The 26,326-nt window shown below is 42.6% G+C and overlaps 1 protein-coding gene across 4 annotated transcripts in view; it reads right to left on the minus strand.

Moving 5' to 3' along the window:
• The window catches only part of pcbp4 (poly(rC) binding protein 4), a 250,479-nt gene that overhangs the window by 10,948 nt on the left and 213,205 nt on the right, over positions 1 to 26,326 (minus strand). For 2 of the 4 annotated variants that reach the window (XM_078171951.1, XM_033625743.2), the window contains exons 13-14: positions 22,807 to 22,862; positions 11,634 to 11,803 (exon numbers count right to left, since the gene is read on the minus strand). In XM_078171951.1, coding sequence (XP_078028077.1) covers positions 11,634 to 11,803; positions 22,807 to 22,862 — 226 coding nt within the window. Of the gene's footprint in view, positions 1 to 5; positions 432 to 11,633; positions 11,804 to 22,806; positions 22,863 to 26,326 lie in introns of those variants that run through there. The other 2 variants (XM_033625744.2, XM_033625745.2) reach the window with 2 other exon arrangements.

The raw sequence follows: 26,326 nt of genomic DNA on the forward strand, positions 1-26,326 counted from the left end.
GAAGGGACGGAGGGAGGGAGGGAGGGAGAGGTTGGGAGAGGTTGGGAGAGGTTGGGAGAGGAGGTGGAGGGAAGGGTGGAGGAGGGGAGGAGAGGGGTAAGGGAGAGGGATTTTGGATGGAGAAGGGTTAGAGGGTTAAATAAAAGACATGTTAAAAAAAATCAAGAGTAAAAACCAAAACAAACCCAAACAAAAAAAAAACCAAACAGGATATTTTGGAGAGTAAAGATGAAATAAAGGAAATCTGACAAAACTAAAATCATAAGACAGGTGTGTTTTGCTGGAGGTTGCAACAGATTATTGTAGGGAGTTCGCTGTACGGATGGGGGGTGTGCTGTATAAGTTGGGGTGATGGCTTGGGACGGGGCTTAGGGAGGAGGGAACAAAACCATTATAGATATATTAGGATGGAAGCTTTGTCAGAGATGATGCTGGTTCAAAAACAGGAAGAAGAAGAAGAAGAAGCAGGAAAAAAAACACAAGAACTGAGTTATTCTTTTAGAGAGCTGAAGTCCAACTCCACGTCCAGGTTAGCATCTGTGTGTCACAGATGTGGTCATAATGTGAGCAAAATGGATATCAACCACTGAAACATTTACAGCTCCAGTGTGTCAGATTCATGGAATACAGTCTGTTTTCTTTGGTGTATAATCACCTGAAAATAAGAATTTTTGTATTTTCATTACCTTCAATGAGATATTTCAATCTACATAGGGAGCAGGTCCTCGTCTACACAGATCGCCATGTTTCTACAGTGGCCCAGAACAGACAAACGGCTAAAAGAGCGCCTAAAAACACTGTTTTTTTGTGGGGGTTTTAACATTAAAGTGCTTTATTTAGTATTTCAACCAGTTTAAATCCTGGCGTCTGTTTGTCCTGGTAAAGACCCTGAACATCTGGGGCCGTATTCACAAAGCTTCCTCGTACTAACAGTTGCTCCTAGTGACGAAAGATCATTCTTAGAATTGTGACATTTTCTTAGAGTTTTCCCTTAAAGTTAAGACTAGGTCCCTGTAAAGATAAAAGTTATTCACAAAGTGTCTCAGACCTTAAAAGAGCTCCTCAGGTGACAAACTGTTCGGAGCAGGGAGGAGGGCTTTAAGAGGTTTAAGAGCTTCTTAATCAGAGGAGAAAATGGTGGAAACACAAATAGGTCAGAGAAATATTCTCCAAACACTGGCTGACAGTGAGCAAATGAAATGCTACAGATCAGATTGTGCATAATGTTTGTGGTCGATCTCATTCAGGGTACACACATTTCCCACCCAACACAACAACACTATAATACCAGAAACAAAATGAACACTGAGATATCTGGAAAACTGGAGGCAAAAGTTTTTGTCCGTCTTTCTTGAGGAAGTGTTCAGTGACCTTTCAGTGTTTTTGGCCAAACGTGGCTGTCAGGCTGAGATTGAATATGAGCCAGGTCAGCCCCAGATGTGCTCTGCATGTTTCTACACCTGCATGACTGCGTTTCCTTCTCCAGGTAAGAGACTGAGATGCAGATCACATCTGATCTTCAGGGGTAAAGGGGAGACATCATTAGGATAGTGTTTAAACAGCACTGCTGGAGGTCAGCAAATTTCTCCTTTAATATTAATTTAGATTTAATGCGTCACCTGCGTTTAAAGAAGTGAGGCTGATGTTTAAGATGGAGAGAAGGAAGACACAAAGGAGAAACCTGTTACTGAAGCCACACAGCATTAACAAGAAATCTTAGGGCTTCAAAAGTCACAGTTTGGAGCTCAACCACAAACTCTCATGTTTTTATATGTCTATGCTGTAAGCTAACAGAGAGAACAGCACTGTCTAAGCTATGTTTACAACGTTTCAATCAATGACCATCTAATTGCACAAAGAAATTACCATCCACGTTTATAAAAACATTAAAGTAATATCAATATAGCCAAGTTCTCAATTAGTATTTAGTCTAAAAAATACCTGTGTTAAGGTTGTATAGAAGTACTGCTCAGTGGTATTTGAATTATACCAGGACTGTTCCCCAACATAGTGACACAAATAGAAAAATAACACAAAACTAAAGTGAAACTCTATCAGGAGCTGCATCTTGTCAAAATAAGCCCAAACCTATATGACTGGACCATGTGTGACTTTACTTTGAAAGGACAGACACAGGAAGTGTCCACGCTCAGCAGTCAGACAGGAGTCAGGTTAATTTCCAGGGCTGGTACCTGCGGTTATTCCACAGGCTAGTTAATAACATGTCGGGCAGGAAATCCAAAGTGTGGGATCATTTTGAGAAGGTGAAGGACAAACCCAAGGTGATATGTAAACTCATCTTCATTGGTCGACTACAAACATGACGTATCATGTGAAACATGGAAGTAGCTACATGCCCATTAGCCCACAGCGTCATTAACAGGCGGCTCGCTCAGTGTGTGACGTGCACTTGGAGATAAAATATAGGCCTATATTAATGAAGGTTCATTAGTACGGTTTGTATTTCTCTGTAATGTAGCACAGTGTTAACAATGTTACTGATACTATTCTTTCTCACACCTTCAACTCAATCCACCAAAATATATTATTTAATCATTACATTCATATCAGAAACATGCAGGAGACTAGTCCACTGATGGACCCTGATGAGTCGGGGAGCAGCCCTAAATTCTCCCCAGTACAATAAAATGATCAACACTACAGATTCTGTGGCGTCCATCTTAACTGCGTCAACTGAATGAATGAGTTGTGACTGGAATGGAAGCTTTCACTGTCTTCACTCAAGTTGTGGCTCCTTCTCTTTCTCTCCACACTGAGGAGGAGGCGTTTGTGTCTGACAGGTTCCCTGATTGCACACGAAGGTCCGGCGGGAGCGCGCTCCAAGGCATGAATAATCAACAGTAGATAAAAGACAGTCACGTTCAGATCAGAGCGATCAGCCTCCATTAATCCCGGCTGAAACCACACAAAGCAAACGCACTATTCTGAGTTCTGCAGTGGAGAGGGGAACGTGTGTCGTTTTCTCGCAGATGCACGTGTGATTCAAACAGGTGATGTGATGCCAGGTGAGAGTATGGAGCAGGGAACATGTCCAATGTTTCAGATCATGGCAAGATTAATTCATGAGGAGGCTTCAGAGTGAAGTTTATCTGTCTCATGTATTAAACCTGTCTTAGTCTATTTCAGCTTGGTTTTATTTTCTATTGTCTGACATTTTTAATTGTATTTAAATGTCCTTTTATAATGTGCTTTTTTTTTACTTTGTCTTGATGCTTTTGATGATGGAACTCTGAACTGCCTTGTTGCTGAAATAAATAAACTTGCCTTGCCTGAAGCACTTTGACCGTATGCTTTAACTCAGTATTCTCTATGACGCACAGTATATGTGAGTGTGGTTAGATGTCCACAGCCATTAACACTCTATAGCATTAGTTATTACTTCTACACAGCGTGAATCTGCAGTGGGAGGCTGCCTGAATGCTTCAGTCTGTTTTCATCATGTTCTGTTATTCAACACATTCAAGTGATGCTGTCGTAAATAAAATGTTAGCAGCCATCAGGAATAAGAGCTCAAAGGGTTGTGCCTGCAGCGCTCATGCTGACAGGGTTAATTATAGGGATGCGCATGATTAGTCGTCTAAATGATTAAACGTCCGCCCCCTCCGCTAGTCGGCACCAGAAATATTAGTCAGTTAAACCTATTAGTGTTTTATTCATGTACAAGGCTGCTTAACTGGCATGCAGCTGCCTGCCACTAGTGGGTGCTACAGAGCGGTCAGACAGCAGTCCCCCTCCCCGCCCTAATGCTCGAGTAGACGGGAGTTTTAAAGGGATAGTGCACCCAAAAATGGAAATTCAGCCATTATCTACTCACCCATATGCCGAGGGAGGCTCAGGTGAAGTTTTAGAGTCCTCACATCACTTGCAGAGATCCAAGGGGAGAGGAGGTAGCAACACAACTCCACCTAATGGAGGCTGACGGCGCCCCAGATTCAAACGTCCAAAAACACATAATTGAAACCACAAAATATCTCCATACTGCTCGTCCGTAGTGATCCAAGTGTCCTGAAGCCCCGACATAAAAAGTTGTTTGGAAAAACGTCATTTGAACTCTGTTTTTAGCCTCATTATAGCCTGTAGCTCTGACTGCCTCTCTGGGCACCGCGCTCACGTGTGCGCTTTCGCGAGACCGTGAGACATGGGCACCGCCTTCATGTGTGTTCATGTGCTTTCGCTGGTCTCGCGCGCAAGCACACACACATGAGCGCTACAGGCTACAGTGAGGCTAAAAACAGAGTTCGAACGAGGTTTTTCCAAACAACTTTTTATGTCGGGGCTTCAGGACACTTGGATCACTACGGACGAGCAGTATGGAGATATTTTGTGGTTTCAATTATGTGTTTTTGGACGTTTGAATCTGGGGCGCTGTCAGCCTCCATTAGGTGGAGTTGTGTTGCTACCTCCTCTCCCCTTGGATCTCCACAAGTGATGTGAGGACTGTAAAACTTCATCTGAGCCTCCCTCGGCATATGGGTGAGTAGATAATGGCTGAATTTTTATTTTACCGGTGCACTATCCCTTTAAATTGGAGACTGTGATGTAGCCACAGATTTGACATGGTTCACTCAGAGACGCTGTGATCCCGAGTCTGAGAAGATAACGCTCATCACAACAATGACCTCACAAGATATGCTTCCACTAAACTTTGGTGAAGGTAAAGGTTTCAGGAAGTTAATGGAATGTGGGGCGCAAAATGCTAACGTCCAGGCTGGAGCACATTCACCATAAAATTGTGTGTTTTGGTTTTTTTTAGACTAGTCGACCAGTCTTAATTAAAAGTTTTGTTTAAAATGTTGTTTTTTATTATCTTTGTATAGTTTTTTCTTTCTTTGTTTTGTCATTGTTCTTTGTAAAGTGTCTCAGAGAAGCGCTACACAAATCCAGTGTATTGTTATTATTAATATATCAATCAATCATTTCAGCTGCACAGTTTTGGGTAGCTTAATTTATAATAATATCTCTGTATTTTGTGTGTAAAAATCTTAATCTGTAGAGGAAATAAAGCGCTCAGATAACTGTAGTGACATGAACTTGGTTACATTCAGACACTGTGAACAGATAGAGATTGACTGTGAAGGTTCATCTAAACACATGAGAAATAATTTGCCCTAATAGCTCCTCTGATAAAGTGAACTGATTTATAGATGCTGCAGTGTTTCATCTTCTAAATGTAAATGCATTATGATGCACGTCATCAGCAGTATTTCACCAGGCTGTCTCACAGTGAACACGACAGACACGAATAAAGACTTAATGAATAAGTACAGTTGTGTTTGATGTGCACAGGTGGGCAGCTTCACACGCAGCCACGCAACAACATCACACCCACACGGAGCGAGGCGGGGCTCGTTATATAAGTCTAAAGATAGTGTGACTTACAGATTTTAATTAGCATCTTCTCTGTGCTGCTGCGTACTTTCAGCGCATCCTGTCTGATCAAAGAGAGCTGCTGCTTCATAATGGATTCAAACTAACAAGAACAGCCTCCAGAACATTAAGAGGCCACGTCGTTTTACTCAGCATCACTGGTAGTTTCAGTCAAGGAATATGCTCTCAGTGAGTGCTTCACTGGTTGCCATGCCAACGCCCTTTCTTACCACAGCGATAACTAATGATGAAGATTATTATTATTTCGTCAAGTCTTTTTAAATTTCCGTTCGCTCTAAAATGTTTGCTTCAGTGCAGTCAGTGGTGACGAATGTAAAAATAACACTTGACATCGTAATATTGTCTCTGTGTGAACAATAAAGAGCTGCTGCTGATGCAGCGTGTACAGATCCATACACCACCTGTGAGTGGAGCACGTACACAGTGCAGCAATGTAAAAATACAGCGCTGTAGTCACACTCCTCAAAGGAGACGTATTCTGCTCATTTTCAGGCTCATACCTGTATCTTGAGCTTCTACTACATCAGGTATGTCAAACTCATTTTAGTTCACAGGCCACACACACAGTCTGACTTCATCGCAGCTGGGCCGGACCAGTAAAACCATTACATAACATCCTGAAAATAACAAACACCTTCAAATTTTTCCTTTTTTGAATTTGTTTACAGAAGAATATTTTCAAAACACACATCCATTTAAAAGACAGATGACAAACAGCCTGTGATGTCCTCAGAAGAATAAATTCAATTTCAATATATCTCAGTTTTTCTACATTCACTCAGTCGACGACTCACTGTCACTTCATGTGCATTTCCTCTCCTGTGTCATAATCCTGACATCACCACACCAAACTACGGTGAAAGATAAGAACTGTAGAAGCAGCATTTTACACGAAGAAAGCTGCTCAGTGTTTAACTTGCTCCTGAAACCTGGCACCTCTCAGCCTTCATAGGTGGGCCGGTCCTGGCCCCCGGGCCGTATGTTTGACACCTCTGTACTAGAACATATTTACATGCTCTAAGGTTCAAAAAACACTTTGTTCTCCTCATATTCTGTCTGTGTTGTATTCACCCTCTGTCTGAGACGCCACAGTTTAGCATCTGTGTCTTTAAAGCTCCTGACACACCAAGCTGATGGTCTGATGGAAACTTTTCCTGATGGTTTGTGTTATTGTTCAGCGGCGCACAGTAAATATGCTCTGTTCTTTAAACATTGTGTTGTTAATGTGCTAACTGGCTAACTGACATCATGACGCTCTTCCTGTTTCCCTTTGTGAATGATGATAACAGACCTCTGCTATCTGCTGCTGTGGAGAGTTAATTCCTCTGACACAGGTGCAGGACGTACGCACTGGTTGGCCAATGTCTGTCGTTTTGCAGTGTGTTCATGTGCAATTTTTTTGTCAGATGCAAGGCAATGTCAGGCATGCAGCAGGGGCCCTCTTCACTAGCTTGGCGTGTCCAGACCCAATTCGCGAAATGCGAATGGGTCTGGACGTGGAGTGTACATTTCCCGAGGAGCGGGATCAACAGCTGTCACTCAAAGTGCCCCTTCACACAATTGGAAAGATGGAAAACCAATCAGAGTAAAGGAAACGTGTGACGTAGGCTAGCACAACGCCACTGTAAACAGACCAGCAAGCTGCAGCGGAGATGAGCTGTGGTGAAAGAGTGTTGCCGTCTTTGTGGATTTCCTCCTCACTGTGGACTCCGAGTTGCACGGCTGTGATTCCCAGCTTGGTCGCTTCCCTGACCTGCTCCTCCATGAGAGCAACTAGCGGAGAAACAACAATAGCCACTGGGTTTTCACTGAGTCCCATCTTTTTTCCGATCAACGGAGCCAGTTGGTAAATTAAACTTTTACCAAACCCCGTAGGAAGGACGGCAAACACATCCTTTTGTTCAGTAAAAGCTTTCAGTGCAGCCGTCTGTTCTGCTTTTAAAGAAAATGTACATTCCAGTTGGTTCAACACATTTACCATCGCAGCTTCAAAATCAGTAGCCATGTTGGTTGTTTACGAAATGCATTCACTCCGCTCCTTGTCCCTCCTATTCTGATGACGTGCCCGCCCCAAAGTAATAAACGGTTGTGATTGGCCCGGTATCCTTTAACCGATGCCAGAATGTGCCTTAATGATTGCTATCTGTGGAGCGAAATAGAATATGAGCTCGCGAGACCAGGATGGTTTCACCAGGCTACCTCTTCACTGCTAGTTCTCTGAAGTCGGTTTGGTGTGTCTGGACCTGAACCCTGTTCCTGAAAGAGCCCAGTCTGCTCTGAATGATCAGCACTTCCAAGTCTTTGTGCATCATTACAGCCAGAGAATGATAAATAGTGGCACTTTCTACAGCAAAGAAAAAGCTATAAAAACTTCTAAACCAAAGTCTTCAGAACCGGAAACGATCCAGCAGTAATACAATCTGAAATCGGGAAGAAATTAAACAAAATAATTTACCCACAAAATGACCATTAGTGTATAAAGTACTCACTGTGAGTTATGTTGACTTTGTGAAGAAAACTTTTTTCTTGCATGCCTCCAAAAAAGGTGGACAATCTTCATGAATTGAAGTGAACGGGGACCGTGTTTAACAACAGCAACACTGATCAAAACATCCGTTCACAAACTCTGACACAACTCGTCCACTATAATCCAAGTCTCATTAGGCCCGTTTCCACTGAAGAAGTTCCTGGTACTATTTGGAGGGCAGGAACTTTACAGGAACGTCCTCTCGCTCGGCCCTCTCAACCGCCGTGTCTCCACTGAGAGGACGGAGTAGGAGGAAGGTTCCTGTAAAGTTACCGGGCTCTAGATGTGACATAACTGTTGTGCAACCATTTTAAAATGCCAGCAATGCCTGGACCTCTTTGTCGGTCCATTTGTCATTCGATTTGTCTTCCATTTCTTGCTTTTCTTCTTACGACTCCTTTTAAAAATGCGACTCCTCGTCTGCTGAGTTTTAAAAATGCCGGCTATTTTGTCCACCCAGGAGTTTTTCGGGGCCGTTCTGAGTACCTACTCTGAGGCAGGGACTTGTTTAGCCCCTGTAAAAGTTCTGGAACTCTGTCCTGGTGGTTCCTGCGGTGGAGACACGCACCAACAGCCCCGCCCCATAAAATTACCCCGAAGTTCCTGCAGTGGAAACGGGCCTATTTATACAGTCGTATGCTCAGTACTTCTCAAACACATGTCCCTGTCTGCAGACAGTCGACCTTCGGCTTGGTGTGTCAGGGCCTTAAGACAGGACGTGTGAGACAGAGGGTGAGTACAGGTGTTCCAGCACAGACAGGACGAGGAAAGTAAAGTGTTTTTGAATATTAAAGCTTGTAAACATATTTTCATAGAAACCCAAAGTATGAACCTGAAAATGAGCAGAATGCACCCTCTGTTAAACTGATCTTAGATACAGGTACTTTCTACCACTGATGAATAGTCACAGCACGACAGCATCTATCTACCCACGAGAAGATACTCTCACACAGTGACTCAGTTTCCAGTATTAGTTAATCTGCTGCTCTGTGGTCAGCCGGTGAGAGGAGAGATGGTGACGCTCTGACAGGTAGTCGTATCCGTCTGTTGACTGACTGGAAAAAAAAGCGAATGGAAAAGAGCGGATTTGTCGTTGATACATCAGCGTCAGTCACTCACCTTCCCTGACCTGACATTTCAAAATGAATGAGGCTGACCCATCCATACACACCGTGTGTGTGTGTGTGTGTGTGTGTGTGTGATTGGTCCAGCCTATTCTCCGTGCTGTCAGTGGCAGGAAGAGTGGTAAGTGAAATATCAATTTCATCCAGAGTCCAATCATGAATTTGCATATTCATGGCGGTGGTAACTGGTATTAAAGCTGGCCGGCGGTCTGTGTGTCTCACATTCAGAGCCTGATTAGACGGCTGGCTGAAGGAGAAACTAACTTGTTCTCCGTGTTACATGCAGCGCTTCATATCTTTTAATCATGTAACGACTCTCATGTGACACATCCTGCAGATGTGCTATATGAAGCATGCACTGCATGCGAGAGTGATGTGATGTCGCTCCAATAAACCTACAATAAAATAAAAACGTTGAATTCTCTCTTTGCTGCGACTGTTCAGGAGGCATTGGGCTGTACTAAATGACATTCTACCAGTGTGTGACAGATGGTGCTCATCTGCAGGAAATTCATACATGCTTTATTAAAAATTAAATCTACAAAAAAGAGCAGACAGATCAGACAGCTGAGTGAGAACCAGTTGGCTCTCACATTAACCAGAATAATGTCATCCAGACAAAGTCACAAAAAAGTTAAAATTAACCCAAGTATAATCACGACAAACAAAGACGTATTAATTGTCTGTCAATCCACTGATTGTTTCAGTTGTATTTATTTTTGGGAAGTTTTATTAATAATCTTCTTTGTAAACTAAAGCTGGCCTAAATAAAATAAATGCAGTGGAGTTAAATATATTTTTATGTATTTAAATAGCTTTGGCAGTGATTTTGTTTTTAGATTCTTGGTGATGCAACAATAATCACTAGTGTTCACTGGCTCAACACGGGACATTGTTTTTTTAAACAGCTGCTTTTAACTGCGAAGTCGATTGTTTTATCACTCAGCAACAACCTGGACTGGCGGAGTGCAGACATTCATCTGCTGAGCTGCCAGAAACAGCTGGATAAAGCAAAGCACGCTGTGTCACATTAAACATGTGTCACGGCTGATTTACATTGACGATCACCTCATTATACTTTCTGCAGTGGAAAACAAAATGAAGAAAAGCACCTGTTAACAAAAGTGAGTCGAGTTGAGCCATGCAGTGGAAATGAAGTGTCTGTAAAGTAAAAGGTAAATGCATTAGCGCTTCACACTATGTTTACTCATTCACACACTGTTGGCCCAGGCTACCATACAAGGGGCCACCTGCCACTCAGTTCAGACCCTGACTGGAGGAGCCGGGGTCGAACCGCCGATCTTCAGATTAGTGGACCACATGCTTTGCCTCCTGAACCCCCCATGGTATCACTGCACAGAAGGAAGTGTGCATCTACTGCTAGCTCATTTAGCAGCACTGAGCTAGCTAACGTTACAGCTCAGCCGACAAAGACACCATCAATGTTACATCTCGTGCTGTGATGAACACAAGCCTCTTGTCCATGAGTTGATGCACGCTTCCTTCTGCGTGGTGAAACGGTTGGCAGCGTTAGTTTGGTGGAAAGAAAATTTTTACATGAAACTGCTCACAAGGTTCAAGCTGAGAGAGAGAGACATCTCTACGGCTGATATCTCCAACACTCTGCAGCTCACACCAAAACTATCCAGACTGAGACACATCTCTACAGGTGAGAGGACAAATATGGGTTTTTGATTTGAGGATAAACTGCTCCTTTAAAATGAGTAAAACTTAAATTATTATTATTAAATTAGGTGAATATTTCTGTCTTTGTTTTACTGAGTTTTAGTCCTCGCAGAGTTTAATGCTGGTTCGAGCTGTGATGTATCTCTGAGGGAGAGAAGCTTTCACCTGGAGCCTCTGTGTATTTGACACAGTGTTGTCTGATGTGTTTGTATGACTGCCTCTGCAGACGCCATTAAAGTGGAGCTGCCTTCACTGCAACACGCTGAGAGGAAATACACTCAGTTATTTTTAAGAGGATTAAGAGGTTTGGTTTTCTGACTTACTTGATATTTCTGTGGAAAAGAACAACAGTGCTCATCAAACTAACGACTGTATGCAGTGCATTATTATTGTTGGGATGAAGATTTAGACTGAAGCAGAAACAGACTCAGAGTCTCTCACAGGTTGTGTCCACAGTGGCTTTGAATTGTGCATGAAATGACTCAACTTAATGATTTAGGGAGGAAAGCTTGACAGTCTTTTTCCATCTGTGATTTCCACTCAGTCTCTCTTCTGGGTGTTCATTAAAATAAATCAGAGTTAAAAGCAAATACTGAAGCCACTGAGGAGGAACAGGAGCAAAACCTGGAGAAGTGAGTGGAGTTAGTGAAACAGAAATGTGCCTGGTTGAAAGTGGGAAACTGACTCCAGCTGTAGGATGGTACTGTAGCTTGTTGTTGTTTTGTGCCTCCCAGTTTAAAGTGAGCTGCGACTGTGGCAGGTCGAAGGCTATTAATAGCAGAGCCAAATATTTTGGCACATATTTTTGACATCCTGTGGTTCTGAGGGAGACTCTGAGCCACAGTAACAGGCTGTATACAGATACCTCCCTTTAGTTTGATTCTTACCATGAAGTGATCAGGTACTGAGCCAGGTTGATGGCTATCGGTGTGCCGGTGATGGTGACGTGACGGTCACTGGTGCTGTCGATCTGACTGCCGATCTTGATCTGAGCCCCAGACACCTGCCGGATCTCGTTTATCTTGGTGCCCTGGCGACCGATGATTGAGCCGATCAGCTGTGTGGAGGATGAGACGGAGAGGATTATAATTAGAGACATTTACTGCAGCGTGATGAGTTTCTCAAAGTGAGGACTGTATTATTTTATTTGTCTGCAATTCATCCGTGTCTCTTTCATCACATGTTTATTAATCTTTCTGTGTCATATATTTTTGGTGTGGAACTCCATTTGAATGCTTTTCAGTCCGTTTTCAAAGACCAGGAGGAGACGGAGTCACTGGGGTGTCGGTGCTTAAACTGCGGATGCCTGGCTTGTACTGCACTTTGTTCAATGGGATGTTTTATATTGTTGCATAGATGTGGATGGCTTCATTTTCAGCCACAAAACTCCTTTAGCTCTGTTTACTGTTAGCTAGGGTGACCATATTTTGATTTCCAAAAAAGAGGACACTCAGCCCGGCCACGACATAGCCTACTTAAATGATACTCGCAGTTTACTCAAAGATGCCTTAAAATGATAAGGCATCTTATAAACATACATACATATAAACTTTAAATATATTAAAGTTTATATGTATGGATAGAAATTCAGTTATATTACAAAATAATATCTCTCAAAGACAGAAATTCAGATAGGCTTCTCAGAGGTTACTCAACTTGCTTTTATTATGCCTAAAATAATTATCTTTTTACAAGTTTCAATTGTACAAAAATAAATATAAATGTAAAATAAATGTAAAATCTCTGGAATGAAACAATGATAGAAATAATGTCTCTTCTGTATTAGAAAAATCAACTTGTAAAATAATAGCTGTCTTTTCAAGTCTTACTGGACAAATAAACAAATAAATAAATAATATAAATAATGTTCTAAATAATTCTGTATTACAAAATCCAACTTTGAGCTCCCCGGCACCTTTATTAGACACAGAATCATATGTGCCAGCTTTGCATACGGTAAGTTGGGAATTTTTTCTGCAGTTCATCTGTGAAGCTGCACTTGCGGTTTGGCATCTTGGAAGCTTAGAATAATGCTGCGCCGCGGGTGTCTGCTGCTTCCTCGTTGTGAGTGTTGGAGATCCGCCGATAAGGCAGCCTCTCGGGGATTACACACATACACACACACAAAAGGAAAACCGGACATTATCATCAATTTATAAACACCCCCAGGACGCCCCGGACATGACGTGAAAAGTGGACATGTCCGGGCAAACAGTGCTAACAGTGCTAACAGTGATAACATAGCTAACAATGCTGAAAGGGGCTTTGCTGCTCAAAACTGAGGTGCTTACTCAGCGGAGCGACCTCAGGGGAGAGCGGAGGGCGGGGACAATGTGTCCACAGCAACCCTGCTAGGTCAGGACGGGGTTACTAACAACATATGTGTTCAGGCTGCTAATTTGTCCTGTAGGGGTCACTGTATTGTCATGTGTGTCTGCCAATACAGGTAGGAACCGTTCATTAAGGGACAGGTGTTGACAGACAGGGGAGCAAACACAGCTTTTGACCACAACGCCAGGTGTTCACTGCTCAACAGTGAAAATTTGTACCTTTGAACGGTTTATGGACACAGGTTCATGTATGTTTGACAGCGGTAACAAATAAATGATGCACCATAGAAGACCAAGAAGTGGACTCTTTGTTTTTACCTGAAGAGATGCGGCCAGTTTGGTCAGGTGAGCGCATCAATTAGTAAGTAGCCCGTCCATGCAGCTCCTCAGTGGCTTTAAGTTTAGGCTTAGCCAACATAAGTGATGAAGAAGACGCTTTGACTTCTGTTTCTCCGCCACTTTAATGGAACTGAGCCTTTGTTAGTCAGACCTTTATGGTACATTGGATAATCACGGCCACATAATAATCATGTGTTGACATTTGTCCACCTCAGTTGACATAAACGAGGAGGACTAAATGTTAAAAACCACGACTACAGCGCTGACAAGCCTCCACCCTTTCATCCTCTGCATCCATTCCTCTTGTTATCGCTTCATGTCTGTCTGAGAATATGGAGCAGCAACAGGTGGTGAACTCTGACTCATCTGCGCGCCATGAGCTCAGTGTGTCTGTGTGTGCTATACTAGTCCCAGTGGGGGTTTTGTCATGCAGTGGATGTCACAGTAACAATAGACAGATAGTTACTGAGCTCCTCTGAGTGTCAGCTCACACCATAAATATGTCTCGTTACCTTTTTTTTTTTCCCTACAGGACAAAGAGGCGTTGGCTGTGCTGCGTCTCCTCAGTGTCAGGGTTACATCTGGAGCTGAACTGCTTAAAAATCAGATGTGCTGATGTAAGTGTTCACAGATCAAACAGAAACTTGATAATAACTAAACAACAGGACTGAAAATATCAGCGAGGATCGAGGTCAAATGAGACCAGGTTTCATTTTTCTCTGACAAAACAATAACTATTAATGACCCTGACACTCTGTTATCATGCAGAGGAAGTGTTGGTGATACTTTCCTCTTGACGCAAAGTATCTGACGGCGTGAAACACAGGTGGAATATATTTAAGGATTTAAGTGTCTCGCGATAATGAGGAGTCACAGTGTCAACACCAGGGAGGGCGTTAATGTAATGCAATTAAAAAACATAACAACAATGGTAAAGAATCAGTGTACAAACAGATAATTAACTCTGCACAGCTCACTAGTCTGAAATGTATCAGACACACAGAATTAAATCATTTTATCTTTTACAGTTAATTATTGTTTCACTTGTTAAGAAAATTAAGAGGCAATAATGTAATAAAACTTTGCCTCAGAGATCAGTGATTCGTTTCAGGTTAATGAGTTGTAATGAAAGGAAATGTAATTCTCATTCCACCCACTGTCTTATTATTATTGTTATTAGTTTATTTGTGATCATAATATAATTATCATTTCATGAAATCAAAACAAGCTGTTAGATTTCAGAATAATTCTATGATCACAGATAAACAAAGCTTGTTCTGTCAAGACGAGGATGTAATTACTTTGTGATCCTTAGAAAACACACATACTATATAAAAACACATATTTTCTCTGCCTCTGAGCCACAGTGTGCACACACAGGAGGAACAAGACTCATGCAAATAAAATTATCTAAAATAAACTACAAGTTATTTTGCTTCAACTGCGATGACAAAAAGAAAATTGCAGGCTGTCAGATAAAACAGAATTATTAGCTTAACAACACACTGTAACTTAACCTCACACAAGGTCAGTTTAAGTGCAGTGCTACAGATAAGTGACAAAAACCAACATAACAAAATCTTTACTGATTTATTTTCTAACGCCTGGGTCTTCAACAGGAGGTCCTCAGAGCCAAATTACTGCTTAATAAATATTTTTTCCCTTTCAAAAATTAAAATGTGTCTGAAGATACACATTAACATGAATCCAGCATATTATTAGCAAGACTGGCCTATTCATGAAACCCTTTTAAGTTACAGCACATTAGTAGTAGGCTAAAGCTGAAAACATGTAGGTGCATCGCATCATGTGCCGCACATCAAGTACCGCCCCTTGAACCAACAGGTCACGTCACGCTGCACCATGTTATAGTGCTGCACGATTTGATAAAAATGCGCGATTGCGATTTGAGTAGACGATATCGCGATTTGCGATTGTGATTACGATATAATAAATAAATGGTATCATGAGTTGCTTGATTCAGTGTTTCCCTACATTATATCAGGGGGCACTGACCTGACATAGTTATTGTTATGGACAGTGTGTCAATGACCATCAACAGACTGAGCACAGTCAAACACGCTGCTCACACAGCAGCGCAGCACGGAACTGTACACACAGCAGAGTGAGCCTGTGTTGTGTTCAGGCGTTGTCACGTAAATGTTAATTCCAGCACGCCACAGCACAACACAGCAGCATGTCAAGTGGGCCGAAACCGAGCAAACTTTTGCTCAATTTTTCATTTGTTTTTATATAGTTTGTTATGGAGTCCATGATTTCCCTGTGACACCACGGATGTTTGCGTAACTGTGCTTGGATGTTGTTTCATGAGGCTCTGGCGGTTTTCAGTTGTCTCTTTGTCTTTAACGTTACTCGGCTCGGCTTTCTCTCACATGCACTCTTCCTACTTTTCTCTGTGCTGTCTCAAGTGCTGATATAGATTGGTCGTGTTGCCGCGGGACGTGGCGACTTTAACTTTTAAACTTTTACACAGCACGTCTTTCTGTTCAACGTCGCCGTACCTGAATCCAAAGTATCGCCATGTAATAGACGTTGCGTTTTTTTCGCCACCAACTCAGCCTGTTCATGGTCGTGCTCATGCTCTTCTTCAGCGTCTATGTTGGTCACTGCTTCACGCCAGATAGTCACATGACCATACGTGCTGCACACACCAGGATAGCTTGTGGGTGTGATGTCAACAAACTCCACACACTACAGGAGAGGCAGTCACGTTCACAGGCACACACGTTAACATTTATTTACATTAAATCGCAAATCATAGCCTTTAATGTGGTTATGTAATCGCACAGGCTGACATCACGATTACAACTGCGATTAGATTAATCGTGCAGCACTACCGTGTTAACAGAAGACCACACTAAGTTTTTACTACCTTTACTAAAAGATCTTTCACCTCTGCGTTAGCTTAAAACCATAAAGATGTGGACACGTGCAAATTAAAACTGGTTTCTAACACAAAGAGCCAATCTCCAGAGCTGTGGCCAGGCATCATCTTTTTGTCATTGTCTTTATACTGACAGGACTGTGGGTCGTTCAGCTCGAGTTATTTCTCAAACTCAACAACAACTCTATGCTAATCATTCTTCGATGAACATGAGAGACAGCGACAGAGTTCTCTTTCCACATCCATGGTGAGGAGAGGAGTCGAGCTGCTACGGGAGCTGGTGTGTACGAGCAGAGAGTGAGTGAAGGAAAAATGCATTTAATCCAGAGGTGGTGAGGCTGGACGTAGGACAGTGGCGTGTAGTGCAGTAGGGCAGCGTGTTCAGGAGCGCTGACGTGCATCTAGCCACTGCCGGTGTGGTGTTGTACTTTAAATGTAATAGGGTCGACTGTTTTGATGCATGCTGTTAGGCGCCAGTGTGTTTTGGCCTTAACTGTTTGGCATGACCTTATTTTAGGCCTCAAACCAAAAACCCATTCAAAAAACACGTTGACTTCAAGACGAGGGGACCAGGAGTGCTAAAATGCTAACTGGTGTCTGACCTTCAGGAGTCGTTCACTCTATTGAGAACGCTGTTGAAGGAAACATTGAAATGGGAATACAGAGTGTGGAGAAACACTTTTAGAAATAACTTTACAGCTCTACATGTGTTGAGGTCAAAGGTCGGGGTCAGGTGTTTGTCTGGGACTGTATTTATACGGTGCTTTGACAACACACACACACACTGATGGCTGCAGGCTGCCATGCCCCGTCCAGGCCAACCATCAGTGTTTCGCCCAAGGACTACGTGACACATGGACAGGAGGAGCTCGACCTGCTGAGTCACCGCCTCCCTCCACTCTGTTTTAAATCATTTTTGAATGAAACTTGCGAACATTGACACAAGAGACCGAACTCTCATCAATCCTCTCTGCACTCAGGCGTCTCATTCTCTCCTCCTCTCTGTTCCTTTTTATCCCCCTCTGACCCAGATCTTTCCTTTATTCACACTGTCGGTTTCCTCTTTTCCTGCATCCCTCACTCAGCATCTTTCATTCCTTCATTGTTGCTGTCGCTTTCCCTCTTTTATAATCTTTACTTTTTTCTCTTCTCTCTCGCTGCACCACAAACATTCTTTCCTCACAAGTCATCCAGCCGAAAAGCTCTGATGTAGATCTGCTCTGTGAGCTATAGAGGGCTATTCCTGGAAAGGGCTCTGATAATACAAGTGTGTGTGTGTGTGTGTGTGGGAGCTATAACAACACTGTGAGAGACAGAAGACAAAGTGCCAGCTGACAACAACCAGGTCAGAACCATTTGTGCGAAATCCACCTTTAGCCGCTGTTCGACCTCTCAAACGGCCTCATTGTATCATAAAGCGGCTCCTGTGAGTCATAACCAGCAGAAACACACACGGTCGCACGGTGACTCATACCTGCGCCCTCTGATCATCATCACAGGATCATAAGCTCACTTGTATACGAACATAATCACAGTGGACGTACAAAATTAATTTAAGCTACATAAAAAATACAGTTTGATTATAAAAATGTTTTCCCGTTTAACTCATGTGGCTTTTTTGTGTCATTATTTTTATGCAAATAAAAATTATACAAATAATCTTCTACTTCCTGTGTACTAGAAACTATGTACATATACTGTGGTGCTAAATTGCAACAACTAATCAACATGTTTTGGAGGAAAATGCAATCACAGATTAGAGTTTGTTATCAATATAATGAGGGAATGTTAATTAATCCTGTTCAGGATTAAAGGTTTTTACTGTTGTGTTGAGGCTCTCACAGACATTTGGTTATTGTTAGGGAAAGATCAGCGTCTTTGTTTAGTGCAGGAAACACGACATGCTTCCATCATCTAACCATAAACCAGACCACACTTATGATTTAGGAAGTGAACCTCTGGTGTCAAATCATCTTTTTTCATTGTCACTCTTGGCCGTGCAGAGTAAAGTCATTTCCACTGCCAGTTTAGACACGCCATGCCACACCAAGCCGCATCGGAGACGGACCTTCTCAGGAGTAGGTCTTAAAGCTGAGCTGCCCATCCATCTCACCTACCGCACCCACCTCCTCTCACATTTGTAGCTTCTACCTGAATCTCTGTGGTTTGGAGGTTAGTCTCTGTCCTGCTTCCTGTTTTTACTTTAGATATCTGCTTTATTTTACTGTTTCATCTTCACTATCAGCTGTATTACAGTTGTGTGAAGAGGCTGCTCGAAAACTGTTGTGTTTCAGATGATACGTCATGTTTGTAGTCGACCAATGAATATGAGTTTACATATCACCTTGGGTTCGTCCTTCACCTTCTCAAAATGATCCCACACTTTGGATTTCCTGCCCGACATGTTATTAACTAGCCTGTGGAATAACCGCAGGTACCAGCCCTGGAAATTAACCTGACTCCTGTCTGACTGCTGAGCGTGGACACTTCCTGTGTCTGTCCTTTCAAATTAAAGTCACACATGGTCCAGTCATATAGGTTTGGATTTATTTTGACAAGGCGCAGCTTCTGATAGAGTTTCACGTTTATTTGTTTGTTTTTCTACAACTAAGCGACCAATGAAACTTTGCCAACTAATGTCCTTTCTGGTCACATTTGGTCGACTGTCAGGGGGCAGTATAAATCAAAGTGACTTGATGTTTAATGAAGAACATTAAAGCTACACCCAAATGTCATGACTCAGCCCACTTTTTACAAGGAGATAAGAGTGGCGGCAGCCCTCAGTGGGAAAACAAGTTTTGGCTTTTACACTTAGTGCAAGGTTGATTGCTCTGGAGATGTGAGGTTTTCACAGGATGCTGTACAGTGGTATGTGTCACCCCTCTGAGCAGCTTTATGTAAGTGCTGTTGGGTAAAATCAGCTTAAAGCTGAAGAGCAGAGGAGGAGGACGGACCGAGGGCTATTTTTGGGCGATTCCCTGCTGCCCTTGTAATTTGGAAAGGTTTACTGAAGGAGAGAGAGAGGGAAAGAGAGGTGGAGGGAGAGTGTCAGACAGGGTTGTTGTTAAATCTCTAACTGTGAGCTATAGGATGTCATTAAGCTGCTCTGCTTGGCCCTGCTCAGTGACTCACTTCTACACACACACACACACACACACACACTCTTCCATGCTCAGGGTCTTAAGCCGCTCTCTCTGCTCTTGTGTCTTATTCTCTCAGGTCAGTTGTATGTGCACACATGTGAGCTGTATGTTTAATGTGTGTAATGTGTAATATTAATACCACACAGAAACATGAATGGAGACTCGGGGGCCTTGATGATGACGATGATGATGATGACGGTGCTTTATTTATACTTGCAAGGTGACAGCACCTGCAGAGGTGTTGATGATCTCGTCAGAGTTTCCTGTGAAAGCATGACCTCATGCTCATCTGTCTGTCCTTTATTGTGCTTCAGACCATCATCCATAAAGACTCAGTGTGAGGAGGTGCTGCCTGAATGTGACTGCACGAGTTCCTGCAGAGAAATCATCAAAAGTCTCCTGCTATTAGATTCTGAGGGATGAAAGGGAGAGTGGCTAAGCCTGAGGGAGAGTGAACCTGAAGTGTCTGTGGTGTGAGAGTTCAACTTGGCAACAGTGAAACTCTGTACTCTGCTGTCTTTGAGTCACCTCATTGTGTCATGTTAATGCACAGTAATTCCCCTTTTCGACAGTCATGGGCTGGTTTGGTTTGGTGTGGTTTGGTCCGTCAGTCCACCACTGCAGGGATCCGCATTTCCATTCCAACAGGGCTACCTGCTGGAAGGTGTTTCTTTAACTGATGACGGCTCATCTTGAGTGATGACGTTTAAAAGCAGTGGGCTGATCCACGACTGTTATTTCTGCTGCATGTGTTTTTCCATCACACAGCAGGGCAGGTTAAAGAAGTTTACCTGTTGGAGGTGAGCTGTTTGCAGAGGTGCAGTAAGAGCCTGTTGTCTGCAGCTCTTCATCAACATCTCACTGTGGCTGTTTCTGCTTTTACTCTTCCTCCCTGCAGTGCTGATAGACTTGTCTTTATTGAAGAAAAGCTGCTAACGAAGTTCTGTTAATTCAGTGACAAACACATTTCATTTCCTGTAGATTCTTCACAATAAAATTCTTGTTGTTTTCTTTTGTATAAACTTATATTGTGAAGCAGCAAAATAAGGAAAGTTTTTGAGCAGCAACTTCACACAACTGCCTACTCCGACAAAGGTCTCTGGTGCAGCTCGATGTGACACAGTCTAAACTGATGATGGAAACATAAATTGGCAAGTCACTTGAGACTCGTGTGGAATACCGGTGCTTGGGCAGTGACTTCCAGCATGATACATGGTTGGTTGCTCCAGCGGCGACAACGGGAAATGTGGCGTAACAAGGTAATTTAATGGGGCGAGAGTCCAGGTAGGGTGGGCGGGAGGGGTGGTGGATGGGTCCAACAACCACCAACTTTTACCCGAGAGGCTGGTGTTTGCTTCCCATATGATTGCAAAGCTAAACCCTGTTTTTTTACAACTGTTTTGTCTCATCATGAATCTTTGGTCTAAACTGGGCGCCGTGCGTTGTGTACACAGACGGACTTAGAGCTGCTGACTTGTGATCCGATCACTCAGGACATGTTGATACCAGGTGTGAGCAGAGCCTATGAGAGCAGCCACTGTCTCTGAGTTTTGTGTTGACCAACATAAAAACATTCAGCAGCAGTAACCTCAGTGGGCTGACAGCAGGGTGACCCTCTGATCTCTGATCAACACATTGTTTCTGTTATTATTTAGGTTCAGTAATGAATAAATTACACGTGTGATGAACAGGTAAGATTCAGGATTTGCTAAAAACATTCAGGGATTAAGCCCCATAAACCTCCACTGGCGCCGCGTATGACTATAATAATAATACAGTTATTGTTTAGGTCAGAGGGTTTGTTGTCGTCACTGGTAACATGGCGTCCTGTGAGATCAGATGCTGAAGTTGATTCAGCTGTATTTATCTGCGCCCTTTACCGTCTCTGACGTTCGGACCAGTTAAGAAAACATGAGCTTCATTTCAAAGGTATGTTGTACGCTCATGTTTCCAGTGTGAGTCAGTGTTACCGTCAGATGCCAACGTAAATGTCTCTGGTTGGTTTCTATTGGCTGATTAACAGAGCGGAGGTTTGAGGCTGAGCAGCATTAATCTGACCTGACAAAACAAACCAAACTGAGAGTGCACATGTTAGTGTGATCATGTTCTTAGGTTTCTTTTATGATTCTACTTAAAACATTTACAATAACTACATGAATACACGTCATTTCTAAGTCCGATCAGTGGGTGAGAATTCATGTCAGTGTCATATTTATTGTTCTGATGCCTGATGAGAGTTTTGGAAGGAGCTGTGCTGCTGTGTGTGGAGGTGAAGTTTCACACAGCTGGACTTTGACAGGATGAGTTACTGCCTGAGATGGACGGGAGGAGGGAGAGATGAGTGGGACAGAGACACAGTGGCCAAAGGCTGTCTTATGAACAAAAGGTCACCGCTCTGACCTCGCAACAGTCAACATGTCCATCAAATGTCAGACGTCCTTGAGCGTGACACTGAACTGTTAACTGTCCGCTTCACTGCCCTCATAGCGACGTGGCTTCAGCTGCTCCAGTTTATTTAGAAAAAGGAGCCCCTCATTTGATATGTGCACGTGTGCCTTTGGTGTGTTTACTGCACTACTCTCGTGAATAAGGTTAGAATAATTTAATTTCTATTGTACGTCTGCAGCTGTGTGCATAAAAACCAAGTCAATAAATAAAGAACTAAACTGAAATACAAAACAAATGATGTGCATTTTCTTTTTATGTTTGCACTGACTGTGTCTTCATGAACTGAAAAGCAAATGTTAGCAAATGTTGGGCATAGTGCAAAGTATTTTGTTCCCAAGTTTTAAAGGCTACTTTAATTTTCTGAACTCAGCAGAGTGTGAATTCAACAGTGACAACTAGGGAGGTCAACTTTATCTCCAGGGTGTAAAGTGGGACGATGTTTTTCCTTTGTGTCAGTTTTGAGCAGGCTAAAAAACACAGCTCGAGACTGACGGTCACAAACTTAAATTAAATCAAAGGGAATTATGATCTGTTATATACAGTAAAAAGGCGTTTAAAGATGTTTTTCATATGAAAGATTACATTTAAGTTTGTTTCATTAATGTGTTCGATTAAATCTGTGTCCATTCAAAGGTAGTGTGATGAAACTTATTTTTTATAAGAGCTGTTTTTGTGATGGTAAGAAGCCTCAGGGCTGCTGTGAAGCTGCACCTAGTTGGGGCAACATTAACATTTTGTCTTGGGTGTGTTGGTTATGAGTTATATAGGATGGACTGTGCAGCAGGAAGTGTTGAGGGATCTTCACACTAACTAAGGACAACATTTGCTCCTGATCAGAGCATGTCTTCTGCTCATAGCCACATAGTCCATATTCAGTTATATCTTTTGTACTTACATCGTTTGGAATGAGGAGCTCCTGAGATGTGGTTTGGGAGTTGGTGTCCATCCCTCCTGAGACAGACAGAGACAGAGACAGAGACAGAGAGGTAATTGTCATTGATTTTATGTCATGAGTGGCTGATTTCTTTTATTGTCCTCCGACGCAGAACACAGATGCAGCAGACAACCACACACACAGACAACTGAATTTAACTCCAAGTCTTCAAGACTTTATTCTGGCGAGGAGGAAACAGCAAAAGGAAAATGTGAAGCGAGGCAGAGATGCTGCCAAATAACAAGGCATCAAAAACTGAAAGTAGAGACACTAAAAAAAAAAAAAAAACTATATAAAAGAGTCTACAGTTCAAAATGACAAAATATTTCAACACTAAGACATGATTCATTTTTAAATGTATTTTACTCGATATGATCTTTCTTTCTCTTCCTCATTTCCTTCCTTCTTTCCTTCCCTTCACTCCTCTCCTCAGTGAGTGGCCTGTCACAGCGAGCTAAACCAACAGTTCCTCTAATAGAGTGTGTGAATGTGTGCTGGCAAGTGACTTTCGTGTGTGCGTGTGTGTTTGTGTGTGTGAGGTTGTGTGAATTATTTTCAAGTCCACGACTGATGAGTTTAATACCTGAGACATAATGGAATAATCAGCCATCCATATCCCCACAAGATAATCTGCTCCTCTCTCATTCTGCGCCGTGCATGCGTGGTTCGCATTTGTTGGAGAAATTACATGACAAAGTGTCTCTTTAATGGTGAAAAATGTGAACGGACCTGACTAACACACATTTTATTTCACACCACATGTACTAAAACACTCAGCACACGGTGGAAGAAGCACTCAGATCTTTGGCTTAAGTAAAAGTAGTACTAGCACAGAGTAGAAATACTCCATTACTCCAACACTCCACCCCTCAGTCAGCTGAGATTCTTCAAGTCAAGCAGTCATTTTTTGGTCGTTCAGTGTGCAGTGTAGTTCTGGGGATGTGGTGCTTTATAGATTTAGCTGACATTTAGATTTAGCTGCAGATGGAGCACTACTTGCTTTTGTGCTGTTCTCAGTTACAGCAGCTGGATGGACACAGACCCAGGTGAGTCTGAGTGAGACGGAGGCAGCTGCTCGGAGGACGAGAGGCTTTTCCTGGTCAGGCTCAGAGAAAACTTTATCTTCTGCCTTCTGTTTAGAAGCTCACAGCAACTTAATACGATACAGTCTCTCTGTTTGATATATAGTGTCGGCAAAAAATGCTGCTGCACATTTCCGATCTGCCGTAGTTAGCGTTCATTAGCTGTGAGGGCTAACTCGGTTTGTTTACTATATTACGTGAAACGTCACTGTCACCCTGAACATTCAACCAAACCCTGTTCAAACTCTCAAAATTATTCTGGGTCAGATACGACTGTAGTTACAGGTAAGGCTGGGCATCAGTACTCGATAGCTTTAAGGTACTGAATACCAATACCAAGCTGTATCAAAACTTGTGCAGTCATTTTCTATCCAGATTTAGAACAGGAATCACCGCCTCGTGGTTGTATGCCTTCACAAGTTGCACTTAGAGTTTACATCCATGTCAGCGGAAACATGGATGCCTCTCATACGTCACAGCACAGTTTCAAGATTAGAGTCACCAATTCAGTATCTGACCAAATGTCTCCCCTTCTGTTCCTGAGATATGACGTTAAAACATGATGATGTCACAGTCAAGCTGACCTTTGACCTTTTAGATATAAAATGTCATCACTTGATCATTTTATCCTGTCAGACATTTGTGTGCAACTTTGTCATAATTAGCGTATGAAAACTTGAATTGTGGCCAAAATCCTCGTCCTTAACTCAAAGTGAGTGTTTGTGTTAAATTTGAAGAAATTCCCTCAAGGTGTTCTTGAGATATGGCGTTCACAAGAAGGACACGGACAAGGTCAAAGTGACCTTGACCTTTGACCACCAACAAATAATTAGTTCATTGCTGAGTCAAAGTGGATGTTTGTGCCAAAGTTGCAGAAACGTCCTTGCGGCGTTCTTGAGATATTGTATTCACAAGACTGTGACAGACATCTGAGGATCCCAAAACATAATGGCCACGACTATCACCGGTGCAGAGGCATAAAAAAAACACATCAACTGTATGATCAAGTTTGTGTCCTGGGCGCCATGTTGGAAACAGTTAAACGGGCGTACCATGCACCGCCAACCAGCCGGACCAAGTTTCTTATTTTACAGCTAAACAGTCACTAAAATATTTCCAAAAACATCCAAGACGTCAAACAGTCGATGATCAGCGCTGCCTTGTTCATGAGCAGCGACTCACATGACTGACAGCTGCGTTACAGACTCCTCGGCTCTGATTGGTTGTCGCCGTGGCGCCGCAGCCTGATTCTAGCAAATACTATTAGAAGCAGTCGAAGGGACATGATTTTTCTAGCCTTGTGTACTTCTTCCAGAATATCACGACAGTTTCAGCAAATATGACACAAAGCTATTTTCATAAACTGGAACTTTAGGCACAATTTTAAATGTAGGACGTTTACTCTTAATGAAATATTGTTCTACTGTGGTATCGATACGTTTACTCCAGGAAAAATGTCAATGCTAAAAGTGTAGAAAAACTTGGATACAAGTTCAATGAAACACAGAATAGTTGAATAGTTTCAAGATGGCCGTATCAGACGTGCAGGGTCGTCACAGTACAGAGCACAAAGTGTGCAGAGAGCAGCAGCAGTGTGATGCTTTGGTGATGAAGAACCTGCTTCACTCCACACTGACAGGAAATATCCACTCTGTTAAAGTGTGCTTCAACAAGACGCTGACTGACCCCCGTCTGCTCCAGAGCTGCTGCTCTGTGTCACTCTGACCTCCCTGAAGAGGAGCAGGAAACACGAGGAGCTCCCCTCAGATCACTCAGGGGCCACAGAGAGTGCAGCGCTGAGTGTTAATAATGAATGAGTGAAATGTAAACCTAGACGAAACATTAACAACATTTGTCTTTGATTCTTTAATTGTGGAGATGTGGCTGCATATGTGAGATGTCTCACTGCTGCACACACGGTCTTTGACTGTTACATAATAACAATACAAACTGACTGTCTGCACTGTTACACTTGTGATTTCACCTTTCAGTCTATTAGTGGAGTCACTGCAGCAGCAGCATGTTCTCTGACTGATGGAGCCAAAAATCCACAGGCAGAGTTTGATTCCCAACCGTCAGCGTGTAAACACAGCTGGACGCTCCGAATCAAAGCTAACACGCAGGGCTGATCGTGCACAACGGCTCACTAGATAAAGATTATAAAACATTTATTTTCTCATTATGTTCTGAGCTTTCTTACAAAATGACTGATGGGACGAACAGAGAGACAAGTGCACGTTACAAGATCAACTCAGAGCGTGTGTGATAAAATTAATAACTTTGAAAAACATCTTCTGTGTTTCTGATGCAGTGAATGATGAAACTCCATGAAATTACACTTTTCTCCTGAAATGGAAAAAATACAGTTAGAATATTTTTTTTCTTTCTTTTCCGGTTGA

This window comes from Epinephelus lanceolatus, chromosome 1 (assembly GCF_041903045.1).
Source record: "Epinephelus lanceolatus isolate andai-2023 chromosome 1, ASM4190304v1, whole genome shotgun sequence".
NCBI lineage: Eukaryota > Metazoa > Chordata > Actinopteri > Perciformes > Serranidae > Epinephelus > Epinephelus lanceolatus.